Below are 14,276 nucleotides of genomic sequence, written 5' to 3'. Positions count from 1 at the left end.
GGTGTAACAGATCAGTCGTCTTCCCTGCTTCCAAATGTGATTTAAGCCCACTGCTCTTATCTTTGGATCAACTCAAGCTGACAGGAAACAAATTACTACAAGTAAGTATTATTTTAGTCCTGACCTACAACAACTCCTGTTCCAGACCACATAAATTCTACTCCCAAGGGTTTGAATTAAAAAGAAACACTGTCAGTGGTCCCCAGAAGTTCTGTTATCAGTTCACAAATGGCATATCTGCTTCAAGGCATAGACTTGATGATAGAGGGTTCATATATGATATTTTACAGATCCTAATCATATTGCCTGCATAGATCATGACCAACTGCCGCAGTGAATGTTCCAACTGCCTGACAAACTCATGTCAGAAGTTGCTTTGCCTTGTCAGTGGCACAGAACAACCCCCGGGGCGGATTATTCCTGCTTTAAAATTCAGCTCAGGGATGGGAGAAAAAACAGTTCTTCCTGAAGCAATTAAAACTAGAATAGTATGGTGACTCAAGCTGGAATTTGGCCACAAAATCCTGGTAACAATCCTGGAAATTCACAAAACTTGCTAGGTTTAATGGTTCTGAGGGCTTCAAGCCCAGCCAGTCAGTGCTTTCTAACAACATGGTCCCAGGTATATCATGGTGGTTTAGCACCAAGTCAGACAGGGGCTGCCAACAGCTGCAGAATGGGCATTTTTAGCCTCAGCATATTGATGTGTGGTGTTCATGCAGTTACAGCTTGGGACAGTAGAACTGTATTGATCTCACTGAATTTTAAAACACAAACCCCCTTCCTTATGCTTGTTCAAAGGTCAGCTGAATGTAATGACAGACTTGGGGAAACAAAACATGAGCACTACTGAGCTCTGCAGCCCTGTGCTAAGAACTTTTGGAAGCACTAAAATGCTAAGTGCTGAACTTGGTTATTGTATTTTCCTGTGTCTCCCATTGGAGAGAATGGGAAATGTTCCAGCAGGTGTTCCATGCACGTGTAGCATTCTGGTTAGGGAAAGACAGCTAAGGTACTTTTAAACAGGATTAGCTGAAAAGGAAACACCTTGAAAGTGGCACAAATGATTAGAGCTAACATGCAGCTAGTGGACTATGGTCTTCATTATAGCACAGACTGGGTATGAAGAAAAGAGCTTGACTGTTGTCATCACCTCTGGTTTCCCACTGTCTTACCTCCAACAATCTGACACTGAAGCCAAGCAAGTAGGTAAAGTGCTGCCTTAGTGACCTGACCATTTCACAATGACATTTAAAGAATGGCTCAGTGTACAGGGATAAGAGAAATGAGCCTCTGAGTTTGCCTTAAAAATCCAGGTGTAACCTGATGGGTGTATTGTCTTTTCAGGTGGAATCCATTCTACCCAGAGAGCATCCCATGCACTCCAAGCACTGCTGATGGGAAACATGCCATGTCCAGGCAGAAGAGGCTCAAACAGAAGATATTTGAGTGCCTATGTTTCCAACTCAGAAAGTTTCAGTAGCATCCTCCCCTCCAGACAAATACAACATTGTAAAGAAAGAAAAGGACTAGTTGTCTTGGATGCCTTTGGAATGTGAAAGTAAAGGTGTAAGAGCATCCAAAGCCCAGTTCCCCCACCAGTCACAGTCTTCTGTTTGTAACACCACCATCCTCTCCGCTATGACTTCCTTGGTCATTCCCTGTCCCAGTCACATCATTCAAGCACAGCTTCCCTGAAAGCAGAGGTGGGGCTTCTTCATAGGGTTCAGAAAAAAACCCAAGCCAGTTTCAAATGGTGACAGAAATCCTTTGCTGAGCCCAAAGAGACAGGATCTCTTTATCATTTGCAGTTTGCACCATCCTTTACAGTTGTCGAGTGCCTGCATGTGGGAAGGCTTCTTTTCTGCAGACCTAACCAAGCTTCTTGCATGCTCTGCACTGGTGACATGGCAAGACATGGAAAATGTGCCCCCAGGGCTATCTGCTGCACTGCAGCTCCATGGCATCTTTCACCACAACTGTTCTCCAGGGACCTTCCAAACCTTGATTACTGAACCCTCACATCCCCTTGCTATTAAGGATCACTCCCATTTTTCAACTGGAAAGAAGTTAAGTGATTCTCCCAACAATTGCAGAGCAGGTCAGAGGAGGAGGCAGGAACAGAACCAGTCTTGAATTCAGGCACTAGACAATTCCTTCTGTCTAGAATATGGACATCTTCTGAAAGGTCAGATTGGTAAATACATTAAAGGAAGATCATCTCCTTGTTAGTGACTCTTAATCCAGATAAGCATGATTCTGAATTAGGCTGTAAGTGTAAACACTTAACCTGTGTTATCTCCATGCTGGCACCTTAGCAATCAGTCATTCCTACTTGTACCGAATTAGGCGAATTATCTTATTATTCATGAAATCTGAAGTATGAGGATGAGAAGAATCTATGCAGAAACCATCACTCATGGCTATTTTTAGCACTTCTTCCACGAACACCTGGAAACTATTGATTTGCTTATTATCTGGCACCACCCAGAGTCTCTTTAAGTTCTGCCTGGTGTACTCCTCTTCGGGAAGACCATCCACACTTGCAACCCAATCCAAGGTCAAATGGTTGGGGTCTTTCAGGTAGCTGGATATTGAAGAGAGGTTTCCATTGAAGCAATAATAGAGTTTGGAACCCAGAAGCTTCAGAAACAGACAGGACGTGGAGAAGATATGAGCACTGAACACTTCCATGTTGGAGGAAGACAGGCTGTAGATCTGGGGTGCTTCTCGGACAGTGAAGTGAACGGTCTGGGTCTTCTGATCGAGGGTGATGTTGAGCATGGCATTCTTCTCTGCTTTAGAAAGCTCCACCTCTTTCTCCTGCAAGGCCTCAATCAGTGGCTGGATTTGATAAAAATCTACCTCCCTTCGAAGCAAGCCCATTTCCTGAAAGTCTTCAGGGAGGTCTAAGTGAGAAGTTCGTAAGAAGTTCAGGATGTAGCGGAAGATTTTACCATCTCTGTCAATAAAACAGTTGCCTTGGCTGTCCTTCTTGGTTGGGATCTTCCCACTAAACATGGCCCCCAGCATGGAGTCTGGAAAGCTAGTCAGGGTGGACAGAGAGGTGGTATAGAGCTTTCCTCCCACGTTGAGCGTGATGGGTTCAGACATGATGGAAGAGTCACGATGCTGGGACTAAGTCTGAAAAAATAAAAATCCAATACCACACACATTTAGTTGCATTTCCATGTTTGGAAGGTTAACTACAGACATAAAGAGTAAGGATAACTACATGGCAAGAATTCATCACTGTTTACAAAGGCCTGTGGTGATAGCACAAGGGGCAATGGCTTCAAACCAGAGAAGAGCAGATTTAGATTGGGTGTTAGGAACAGGTTCTTTACCATGAGGGTGATGGAACACAGGAACAGGTTGCCCAGGGAGGTGGTTGAGGCCCCATCCCTGGAGATATTCAAAGTGAGGCTCAACAGGGCTTTGGGCTACCTGATGTCCCAGCTGACTGCAGAGGGGGTTGTACTACATGACCTTTAGAAGTTCCTTCCAACCCAGACTGTTCTATGATTCACAGAAATGAGAAGTGAAGAATTACTTTTGGAGCCTGTATCTTGAGAACAAGTGTAAAGATGTTTTTTTCTCCCATAAAACTTGATCAGGACTTGTTTAGTTGAGTTTAGTGTCAGAAATCATGAGCCTTCCAGAACTTTACAATCAGGCCAGACATGAACCCTCTCCTATGGATGCATACAGTGGAAGAGCTGCTGACTTCAGAGCAAGAGTTGTTGTGTTGAGCTCACTCAATCCCAACTCCCTCACAAACACACAATTTAGTAGGGGTAAAAAAAGCACAGGACAAAAACTGGACACATCCCAACATCTTCCATGGCATCTGAAGATACAATTAAAGCAACAAGACTGCTGCAGCAGAATCCCCTTGGCACACATTGGAGCGCAGTCAGCCTAGCAGGGAACCAGCGAGCAGTGCTGCCCTAAACATGTGATAGTCGGCAGTTCCATTCAGTAAAAAAACCACCAGGCTTTCTCCTTCCAATGTGCTTCACCTTAAGGAACATTTCCTAATTAATTAGGGCCATATCCCAGTTGATGTAGTTTCCATGCAGCTCCTCTGCAATCAGCTGAGACAAATGGAAGATGTGATTTTTATGGTGCAATTAAGCATCACTGGATCTGTGAAGGTAATACCTCACTTTGTCCTTCACCTACCTTCCTTCTCCCTTAGCCCAGCTCTGGCATTCATCTGACCCTGCAGTGAGCTACTTTAGGAAGGAAAAGCATCATTTTCTCTTCAGGACATGATTCTGCTTCATCTTGGAACCAGATGAATGCCAGGGTTGGTGCAAAGGAAGTGGAAGGAGCTACATAGCTCTTTCCATTGCAGATCAGCTCAGCTGCCTTGCAAAGGTAGTCTCAGGTGTGGTGGCCAGCAGATCAAGGCAGGTGTGTCTGTCTCCCTGCTCTGGTGAGACCCCACCTACAGTGCTGTGTACAACTCTGGAGTCCTCAACATAGGCTAGACAGACCTGTGGGAGCAGATCCAGAAGAGGGCCACAAAAATGACCAGAGGACTAGAAGACGTCTGGTGTGGAGAAAAGCTGAGCTGGGCTTGTTCAGCCTGGAGAAGAGAAGGCTCTGGGGAGACCTTACGGTGCTTAAAGGGGCCTGTTAGGAAGGTGGAGACAAACTCTATCAGGGGCAGTAGTGATAGGATGGTTTTAAATTGAAAGAGGGGAAATTCTAACTAGATAAATAAAGAATTGTTTACAGCAAGGGTGATGAAACATTGGCACAGGTTGTCCAGAGGGGTGGTAGAAGCCACATCCCTGGAAACATTGCAGGTCAGGTTGGATGGGGTTCTGAGCAACCTGCTGTGGTGGAATCAATCAGCAGTTCATTCACAATTTTATTGTTGACTTAAGCAGCAGAAAACCCATCAGCATTTGCTGGCAGAGGCAGCAGGTAGCTCTTGCTATAGTAACTACAGTCATCCAACAGAAAGCCACCAAACAATTCCTTTGAGATTACACTGAAGTGCAGGCTTTTCCCTGACTAGTCATGGAATAATCATAGACACTAACACTGTATTATCAGTTCTGGAATCACACCAAAATACAGGTAAGGAAGAACATCAACTTGTGCTAGAATATCAATTCTTTTATGGGTGTTAAATCCCAAACAGTAGCGTTGATGGCTCTCTAAAGCAAACTTACCTTTAGGCAGCAAGCACATTTTGCTATAGAAAGTGTGCCCAATCTAGGGCAGCGAATAGAATAGAATAGAATAGAATAGAATAGAATAGAATAGAATAGACATGAAGAGGTCAAAGTAAGTTTTGCTTTTCACTTCTAGTTTCAGACTAAGATTACACTCTGCTCTTTATACTGCTTCAGCCCTTAGCACACAGTGTAAATCTCACTGCACAGTAATTCAGGGAAAGAATCTAAAATCACTGGGGGCTTCATCTGTGTATCCCTCAGTCACATGCATCCAATGAAACTGGTAAATAAAGCCACATATGAAGATCAACACCACACCCTTTCTATGCCCATGATCAAGGAGCATCTTTATGACTAACCTTGGTCAAATATATCCTAGGAAAATCTATTTCTTACAGTGCTAAACTCCCCTTAGCACTGCAGTCTCAGTGGACTTCCCCCTCCTGAAGACTTCTGCCCAATTTAGAGTCAGGAGCTGTTTAAAACAGATCATTTAAGGGTTTCAACTGGTCTAGTTCATATCAGGTGATAGAATGAGAGGAAATGGCCTGCAATTGTGCCAGGGATGGTTTAGACTGGAGATTAGGAAAAATGCCTTTACTGAAAGGATGGACAGGCATTGAAATAGGTTGCCTAGGGAGGTGGTGGAGTCACCATCCCTGGACGTGCTTAAGAAACGTGAGGACATGGCACCTTGGGACATGGTTTAATGTCCATAGTGGTCTTAGGTTGATGGCTGGACTCAATGATTTTAGAGGTCTTTTCCAGCCAAAACAATTCTATGATTCTGTGATTCTACTTCTGCAGTAAGAGTGGCTGCCAGGTATTCTTTTCCCCTGAGGGCTCGCAATGTGTCTGTAAAAACATTGCTACAAGCACAATCTGACATTCACAAACCCAACCTAAAATGGATCATCCTTTTTTTCAAGTTTCACCAAAAGGAAGCATCCCCTACCTCTCCCTGCAAATAGCACAGCCTGTAGAAGTCCTGTCAGTCACCTCAAAGGCCATGTTCATTGCTTCCCACATCTGCCTCCCCTCAGGCTGCTTTAGACTAAACAGCCCAAATGTTTCTGCTCTTTCTTCATAGGTCATGGTTCCAGATTTTTGAGGCCAAGCACACTTATCTGCACCATAGGAGTAGTTTTCTCATGCTCTCTGCCAGCCCTAGCCAGCTGCACAAGGAGATGTTTCCCTCATAGATCTGCCAACTTGGCAGAGCCTGTTGTCACGAGTCACAACCTAAAGACCACCAGATGGTCCAAACAGACAGAGTTTTATTTCAAACTCAGCATCCACCCTAGCCTCACTCTGATCCAAAGGCTCACCAGCTATACAGAGGCATGCATCTCAGTCCATTCTGAGCAGATAATGTTCTGCTGATTTTTCTATCAGCAGTCTCAAAAGGGAGGCTGCCACACAATATGGCAGTAACATGAGTTATTCAAAGCTGAGGACCTCATCTATGCTGCCAGCAACAGCAACAGAAATTTGACCAAGCTTTAGCTCTGGCACTGGAAGAGTTGTGGGTGCAGTAGCATAGAGATTGGCAGGCACTGTGTTACTCCACTCCCCGTGTGGGTTCTGCTCCTCTCCCACCTCTGGATGCTGCTCAGACACATGCCTTGACCAGCCTGTTCTATTCATGGCTATTTTGCAGTTTACAGACCCACACAGGCTGGATTTCAGTCTCTGGGGACACCAGCTTTTATTCTGGACCTCCCCACTGCCCCTGCACTAGATTAAACTTCAAATGTTTAATGATGCTTCCCACCCCCCCTTTTTTTTTCCTTATAATCTGTTTATCAAAAAAGGTTTTAATGAAATCATAAAAATTCACATTAGGCAGGTTGTCACTTTTCTCTCTTTGCTCATCCAACCACCATCTGCAGTCCCTACCTTGATGGATCAGGTATAGATTCTTGGCAGGGGGGTTGGAACTAGATGATCCTTGAGGTCCCTTCCAACCCTAACAATTCTATGGATCTCCCAGAGTGCAGCACAGAAATCTCTTCTGCTTGGTAGCATTTCCTTGAAGAGGAGTTACCAAGAGAGCATCTGATCTCGGACATGAGTGGCTATAACCTGAAGTCACCAAGGACAAGTATGGATTGAGCTACAGTTCTGGGAAGCAGAGAATTACAGTAAAGCCTTTTGTGTAGCTGCTCCCCGGGTAGCACTTAAAACTAATTCAAATTAGATCAGCAAGAGATCTAATGTGAGGGCTGAAGATGTGAATTTGGCCACAGAGCACAGGATTAATGTTGTTCTTTTAAAGTAACTTCTATTTCAATACATCTTCCTCTTAAAAACAGATTATTTTTTTTACCATCATGGGGAAAAAAAAATCTACACTTGATTTCATGTCATAATCTTTTCAGGTGATGTAAATTGAGAGAAACCAGGAGTGGTGAACTGCTTAGAAAAGCCAAAGTCCTGAACAGAAGCTGCTGTCTGAGCACGTGAGCCTCTCAACCAGCCAGAGCTTGTACATTTTAGCTTGGGTTTTGCTCACATTAGCAGCCTCAACAGATGCATCCAGAACATTTCTGTTATGACCTTCTACCCCAGGAATTCAGCAAATAATTGTTTGGAAGCTCGGAGAGTGACAGGAGCTGACACAGCAGGAAGCTATCAAAGAGCATGTGAAATAACAAAACCTACTTGTTTTCACTTATCAATGCCTTAATGTATTTAGAAACACAGAATCCCAGAATGATTTAAGTTGACAGAGACTTTGATGTTCTTCTAGTTCCACTTACCAATGCCTTAACGTATTTAGAAACACAGAATCCCAGAATGATTTAAGTTGACAGAGACTTTGATGTTCATCTAGTTCCAACCCCCCTGCCGTGGACAAGGACACCTTGTACTATACCAGGTTGCTCAAGGCCCCATCCAGCCTGGCTTTGAACACTTACAGGGTGAAGCCTCCACAATTTTTCTGGGCAAACAGTTCCAGGGTCTCACCACCCTCACGGTGAAGAATTTGATCCTAATGTCTAATTCAAATCTGGCTTCTTCCAATTGGAAGCCATCACCCCTTGTCTTATCACTGCAGCCTTTGTAAAAAGTCTCTTGCCAGCTGCCATGTAGACTCCCTTCAAATACTGGAAGGCTGCTATAAGGTCTTCCTGAAACCTTCTCTTCTCCAGGCTGAAAAACACCAATCCTCTCAGCCTGTCCTCCCAGCGCAGATGTTCCAGCCTTCTGATCACTTTTGTGTCCTCCTCTGACACTGCTTCAACAGGTCCATGTCCTTGTGCTGAGAACTCCAGAGCTGGGCACAGTACTCTAAGTGGGGTCCCATGAGAGCAGATTAGACAGGGAGAACCACAGACTTAGAAGGCTAGGGGTTGGAAGTGACCTCTAGAGACCATCTTAGTCCAACCCCCCTGCCAAAGCAGGATCACGTAGGGTGGGCCACACAGGAACACAGCCAGGTAGGTTTTGAAAGTCTCCAGAGAAGGAGACTCCACAATCTCACCGAGCAGCCTATTCCAGTGCTCCATCACCCTCACAGTAGAGAAGTGTCTCCTCATGTTGAGGTGGAACCTCCTGTGTTATAGCTTGTACCCATTGTTCCTTGTCCTATCACTGGGCAGCACCAAAACGAGACTGTCACCCTCATCCTGACACCCACCCCTCAGATATTTACAGACATTAATAAGATCTCCTCTCAGCCTTCTCCATACTAAATGGCCCCAGGTCTCTCAGTCTTTCTTCACAGGAGAGATGTTCAAGTCCCCCAATCATCCTCATAGCTCTCTGTTGGACTCTCCAGCAGAACCCTGTCTCTCCTGAACTGGACACAGTGTTCTAGGTGTGGTCTCACCAGGGCAGAGTGAAGGGGGAGGAGAACCCCCCTAGAGCTGCTGGCTACACTGGTTTTGATGCAGCCCAAGATTCAGTTGACTCTCTGGGCTGCAAGTGCACATTACCAGCTCATGTTGGTCTTCTCATCAACCAGCACCCCCAAGTCCTTCTGCTCAGGACTGCTGTTCATCCACTCTTTGTCCAGCCTGTATTTGTGCTTAGTATTGCCCTGACCCAGACGCAGGACCTTGTGCTTGGCTTTCTTGAACTTCATGCTGTTGGTATTGACCCACCACTCCAGCCTGTCAAAGTCCCTCTGGATGACATCCCTTCCCTCCAGCGTGTCAACCACACCACACAGCTTGGTGCCATCAGCAAACTTGCTGAGAGTGCTTTGATCTCATTGTCCACGTGGCCAACAAGAACCATCAGCTGAGTTCCCTCATTGTCATTAGGCTTCCTTTTCTTAATAGTTTGGAATGTGGAACAGCTCAGGACACACTCATTTCCCCTCTTATGTATTCATCCCATTTAAGATCACTTTAATTAGCTAATAAATAAAATGCTGCAGACGTAATTTCACTGAGTGCCTGCTTTGGCCAAGCTGGCAAAACCCCACACATGTACAAGGAATCATCCAAGAAAAAAAGAAACCACACCAAAGGATCAATCACAATCTGCCAACATAAATAACAGGTGAAGAAGTGGCACAAATATTACCACACCTTTAACCATGGGAAGTCTGAAGTTAAAAATATGGTTATATGGTTTTCAGAGACATGGGTCTTTCTGAAGACATTATCTCTATCTCTATCTCTATCTCTATCTCTATATACTAATAGAATCACAGAATGGTTTGGGATGGAAGAAGACCTTTAAAGGTCATCTAGACCAGCCCATTTTGCAGTGAGCAGGGACATCTTCAACTAGATCAGGTTGCTCAGAGCCCCATTCAACCTAATTTGGAATGTTTCCAGGGATGAGGCATCTACCACCTCTCTGGGCAATCTGTGCCAGAGTCTCACCATCCTCATTGGAAAAAATGTCTTCCTTGTATCTAGTCTGAATTTCCCTCTCTTAGTTTAAAAACATCATCCCTTGTCCTGACACAACAAGCCCTGCTAAAGAGTCTTTTCCCAGCTTTCTGAGAGCCCCCTTTAAGAACTGGAAGGTCACCATAAAGTCTTGCTGGAGCTTTCTCTTCTTCAGGCTAAACAACCCCAATTCTCTCAGTCTGAGCTCACAGCAGAAGTGCTCCAGCCCTCACATCACTCTTGTGGCCTCCTCTGGCTCCGCTCCAGCAGGTCCATGTCTTTGCTGTGCTGAGGACTCCAAAGCTGGACACAACACTGCAGGTGGGGTCTTAGTTAATGGATGCTGTGACAGCAACAGGGTCTTTTGCTACCACATGCAGTAATGTGTGGCCATTTACACAATCATTGCCCCTCAGTTTAATTTTAAACACAAGATGTTGCACTTCTGGCTCATTTTATGGTGTAGCCTTCAACAGCTCTTCCATAAACCACACCTCCACCACCAAAACTTTGGAAAAACCTGTTTAAGACAGTTAAATATGTTAGGAAATAGTTGAGGAGTAACAATGAATGACAAAATACACACACAGCAAAAGGGAAAAAAAAAAGAAAGAAGAAAATATTAATTATTTAGGCTGGCAGAGTGAAGGATGCCTAAGTGGCAGGAGCATTAAAGCAAGCTGGGGACCATTTCTGCTAAGCAGCAGGAAGAGCAGCCAAACTAAAAACCTATCTGGCTTTTGAGTGTTGCCCAAGAGAGCTGGTAAAAGCCACATCAGAGAGAAAGCATGGAGAAATGTTCAGAGACACAGATCAGGTAATGCATTATAGGAAGTAATTCTGCACTGGAAAGGACATGATTGATGTCAGCTAAAAAGGAGGTATGAAAAGAGAAATATCTGGGCACCTGCATGGCAGCTGGAATGTGGTTTGGTAGGAGAAGATGTTTTTTTGCAGGATGAGGCTCCAGCCTGGCTCATCAGAGTGCATTAATAGCAAACCCACAGAATCATAGAATGGTTGGGGTTGGAAGGCACTTTTAAAGGTCATTTAGTCCAATCAGCCTTCTGAGAGCAGGGACATCTGCAGCTAGATCAAGATCCTCAGAGACCCAAACAACCTGACCTGGAATGTTTCCAGGGATGGGGCATCCACCACCTCTCTGGGCAACCTGGGCCAATGTTTCACCACCCCCTTGTGAAAAATGTATTCCTTCTATTTAGTCTAAATCTTCCCTCTTTTAGCTTAAAACCATCACCTCTTGTCCTGCCTCAACAGGTCCTGCTAAAAAGTCTGTCCCCATCCTTCTTATAGGCTCCCTTTAAGTACTGAAAGGCCACAAGAAGGTCTCCCTGGAGCCTTTTCTTCTCCAGGCTGAACAACCCATACTCTCTAGGCTTGTCCTCACAGTGTAGGGGTTCCAGCCCTGTGCTCACCTTTGTGGCCCTGTTCTGGACTAACAAGTCCACGTCTTTCTTGTGCAAAGATACTTTTTTCTGCACAATGCTCATTCTGCTTTGGGTTTTGCCCCACACCTGTCACATATCACTTTGATCCATCACATCTTATTGAAAGCCACATTTTGCTTTGAGATAAAACCACTTGTTTCTACAAACCACCCAAATCCAGAGGGAAAGAACCTCATGAATTTTTGAATGCCAGGTCTGGACACACTCAGCTCCACGGCACTGGCTGTGGCTCTACCTGCAGACCAGTTTTGTGCCTTGTCCCTTCTCAAGGGGACAATTTCACAGAGGATATGAAGACCCTCATCTATGAGTTTGTGCCCTGCTACGTTATGGGAACTCTAGATGATGTAGTTTGAAGCCTAGATGTGACCCCATGACAGAGAGGAGAAAAAAATCAATAGAAGAACAACAAAGGGGGAACAATGAAATAGTATTTAGGGGATAAATAAAACCATAAAAACTCAGCTGACCACCTACATACCAGGAGCAGCCAGCAGGCATCAAGTGAGAACTGGATTTAAGGAAGGATCTGGGACAAAAACCATCACAAGGATGGATTCACCCTCCTGTCCTGTACCCCTGGCGCACATTTACTTAGCTCAGGTCATCCTCAGCTATGGAAGTTTAAATATTTGCAACACAGTTTCTATACCCTAGATGCTTATTTATAGTAATCTTAAGAGAGGAAAACTCCTGTTTGCCCATTGCTGCAGGATGAACCCACCTCATTCATTATCATCCCCTCCAACAAACATAGTGCAGCACTTGGAGGCTTGAAATTCAGTCAGGGAAGTGTGGCGTGGCTGGCAGGAGCAATATATCCTGAAATGCAGTGCCTGGAGGGGGCAAAAAGCTGCTTTTTGTTTCGGGAACGCTGTGAGCCACTGGAAATTTCCACCTGCTGTTTGGGGAAAGGTCGTTCACCCCTGAGGATGGCACAGCGGACGAGGGTGACAAGCTCCAGGAGGGGACTCAAACTCCCAGCAGGCATGTGGCAGGAAACGACGTGTCACCCTCCCCTTCTCGCTGCACAGCAGGATCAGTGTGGGATCTGCCAGCAGCTGCGATACAGACATGCTGACTATCTACCTCCAGGGAGCAGCTGCTTAGCCACCAGCTATTTATATTTATTGCATTTAATTTTCTAACCATGCCTCGTTAGACGCAGAAATGTTCCTCTGCCAACGGGACGCAGCAGCAACGGGAAACCACGAACGGAACTTCCATAACATCCCTGCTTTGTTGTGGGTGCAATGCTGCGTGTTCAGCCCTTCCCAGACCTGCTCCTTGATGCCCTTGAGCATCTTCTGGGCTGCTCCCTTAGGGATGCAGGGAACGGCAAAAGGCCAAGCATCTGGTTCTCTGCAGATGCTGAATTTAAGCAACAGAAGGGGTGAGAAGACAAGGCTGGTGCCTGCCCAGTTAGCAAGAGGAAGGAGTGACATAAACCAAAGGTCAGGTTCCTCCTGAGAGAAGAGGAATGAAAGCCGTGCACGACAGGGAGGAGATGGAAATGAAGGTTAACTGCTAAAGGTGAATGGCAGAAGACAAGATGGAGGGGGAGAGGCAGTGCAGAGCCAGAGAAATGCAGCTGCAGAGAGGTTTGGAGAATAAAAGCCTAAGTGTTGGGGTGCTTGGGGCTCTCCTGGCACGACCTCCAACACCTGTGGGTTCAGGGGCTGCCGGGTGGGCGACTCAGACTGCCAGGAGGGTACTACCACCGGCTGCCAGGAGGGAGCCTGTTTGGGATCCCGTGGCAAGCAGGAGCATCACTTTTCCTTCCAAGCAGCTCTTGTAACCCTTTGTACACTCCAATGCACTAATTTAACACCACCTCCTGCAAAGGTTCCTAATGTCCTGTCCAAGCATCCACATGAGTATCACTTGGTACCCTTGGAGTATCTTCCAGATACTCTCAGCTTCCTTCCTGGACCACTTCATCCACACACGTGGTAAGCCACCACCTGCTTACTGCTTGATGCACGCACAGGGTGGTTCAGCACTCCAGCTTCCACCCTGTCTCCCGCTCGCACCATCACTTCCACAAAGCCCCTGCAATTAGAGGGCAGCTAATTGCCAGCACGGCTGCACCGGGACACTGGCAACCCCCACTCATTAATAACACTGATGAGGTAGGTGCCATCAAGAATGAAAACCTCCCCAGAATACGGCTCACATACGTCGCCCAACCACCCTCCGGGGCTGCCTGGAGGCAGCGCCAGCCCCAGGATGGGCGTCCAGGTCTTGGATTAGCTAAATTGCTCTAAATCCTTACATTTCGGAGATGTTTTATGGCGGGGATGGGTCGGGGGGGGGGGAGGGGTGCAAAGTTTGCAGAGTAGCGCTGAGCCCTATCCTGCTAATGGGAACCGTAGGTACAGCTCCGCGCTACACAGACAGGCGTTGCCACTATTCAATTAACTGAAAATACTAAAAAATCAGCCCAAATGCCCCCGGAGTGGGAGCTCCCCCGTCCTTCCCGTATCCCACAGGGATTCTCCGCGGAGCAGCAGCGCGGCTTCCCCGCCACCGCTCCCCTCCCTCCCCGTGCCTCGGTTGGGTTCCGATGAGGTGACCCCGGCCCTCCCCACGCCCCCTAGCCGGGCGGTTTCCCCCTACCCTCCCTTTTCTCCTCCCCGCGGCGGTACCCACCTGCCCCCCCTCCAGCCACCGAGCCCCGTCGCTCGCCGGGTGCCGCGGGAGGCGGAGGCGGCAGGAGGAGGAAGCGACTCGGGGGGGGGAGCAGCGGCGTGGCTCGGCCC

General features: G+C 46.5%; 1 protein-coding gene across 1 annotated transcript; it reads right to left on the bottom strand.

Annotated features, from left to right (window-relative positions):
* Window positions 1-222: 222 nt before the first annotated feature.
* On the bottom strand, window positions 223-14,220 carry KCTD21 (potassium channel tetramerization domain containing 21). Its single transcript, XM_054164802.1, has 2 exons — window positions 14,167-14,220; window positions 223-3,144 (listed from the first exon to the last, which is right to left on the bottom strand). The coding sequence occupies exon 2, from the start codon at window positions 3,112-3,114 to the stop codon at window positions 2,332-2,334; it is 783 nt and encodes a 260-aa protein (XP_054020777.1). The 5' UTR covers window positions 3,115-3,144; window positions 14,167-14,220; the 3' UTR covers window positions 223-2,331.
* Between the last annotated feature and the right edge of the window lie 56 nt (window positions 14,221-14,276).

This window comes from Dryobates pubescens, chromosome 10 (genome assembly GCF_014839835.1).
Source record: "Dryobates pubescens isolate bDryPub1 chromosome 10, bDryPub1.pri, whole genome shotgun sequence".
Taxonomy (NCBI): domain Eukaryota; kingdom Metazoa; phylum Chordata; class Aves; order Piciformes; family Picidae; genus Dryobates; species Dryobates pubescens.
This window is presented reverse-complemented; position numbering and strand designations above follow the sequence as displayed.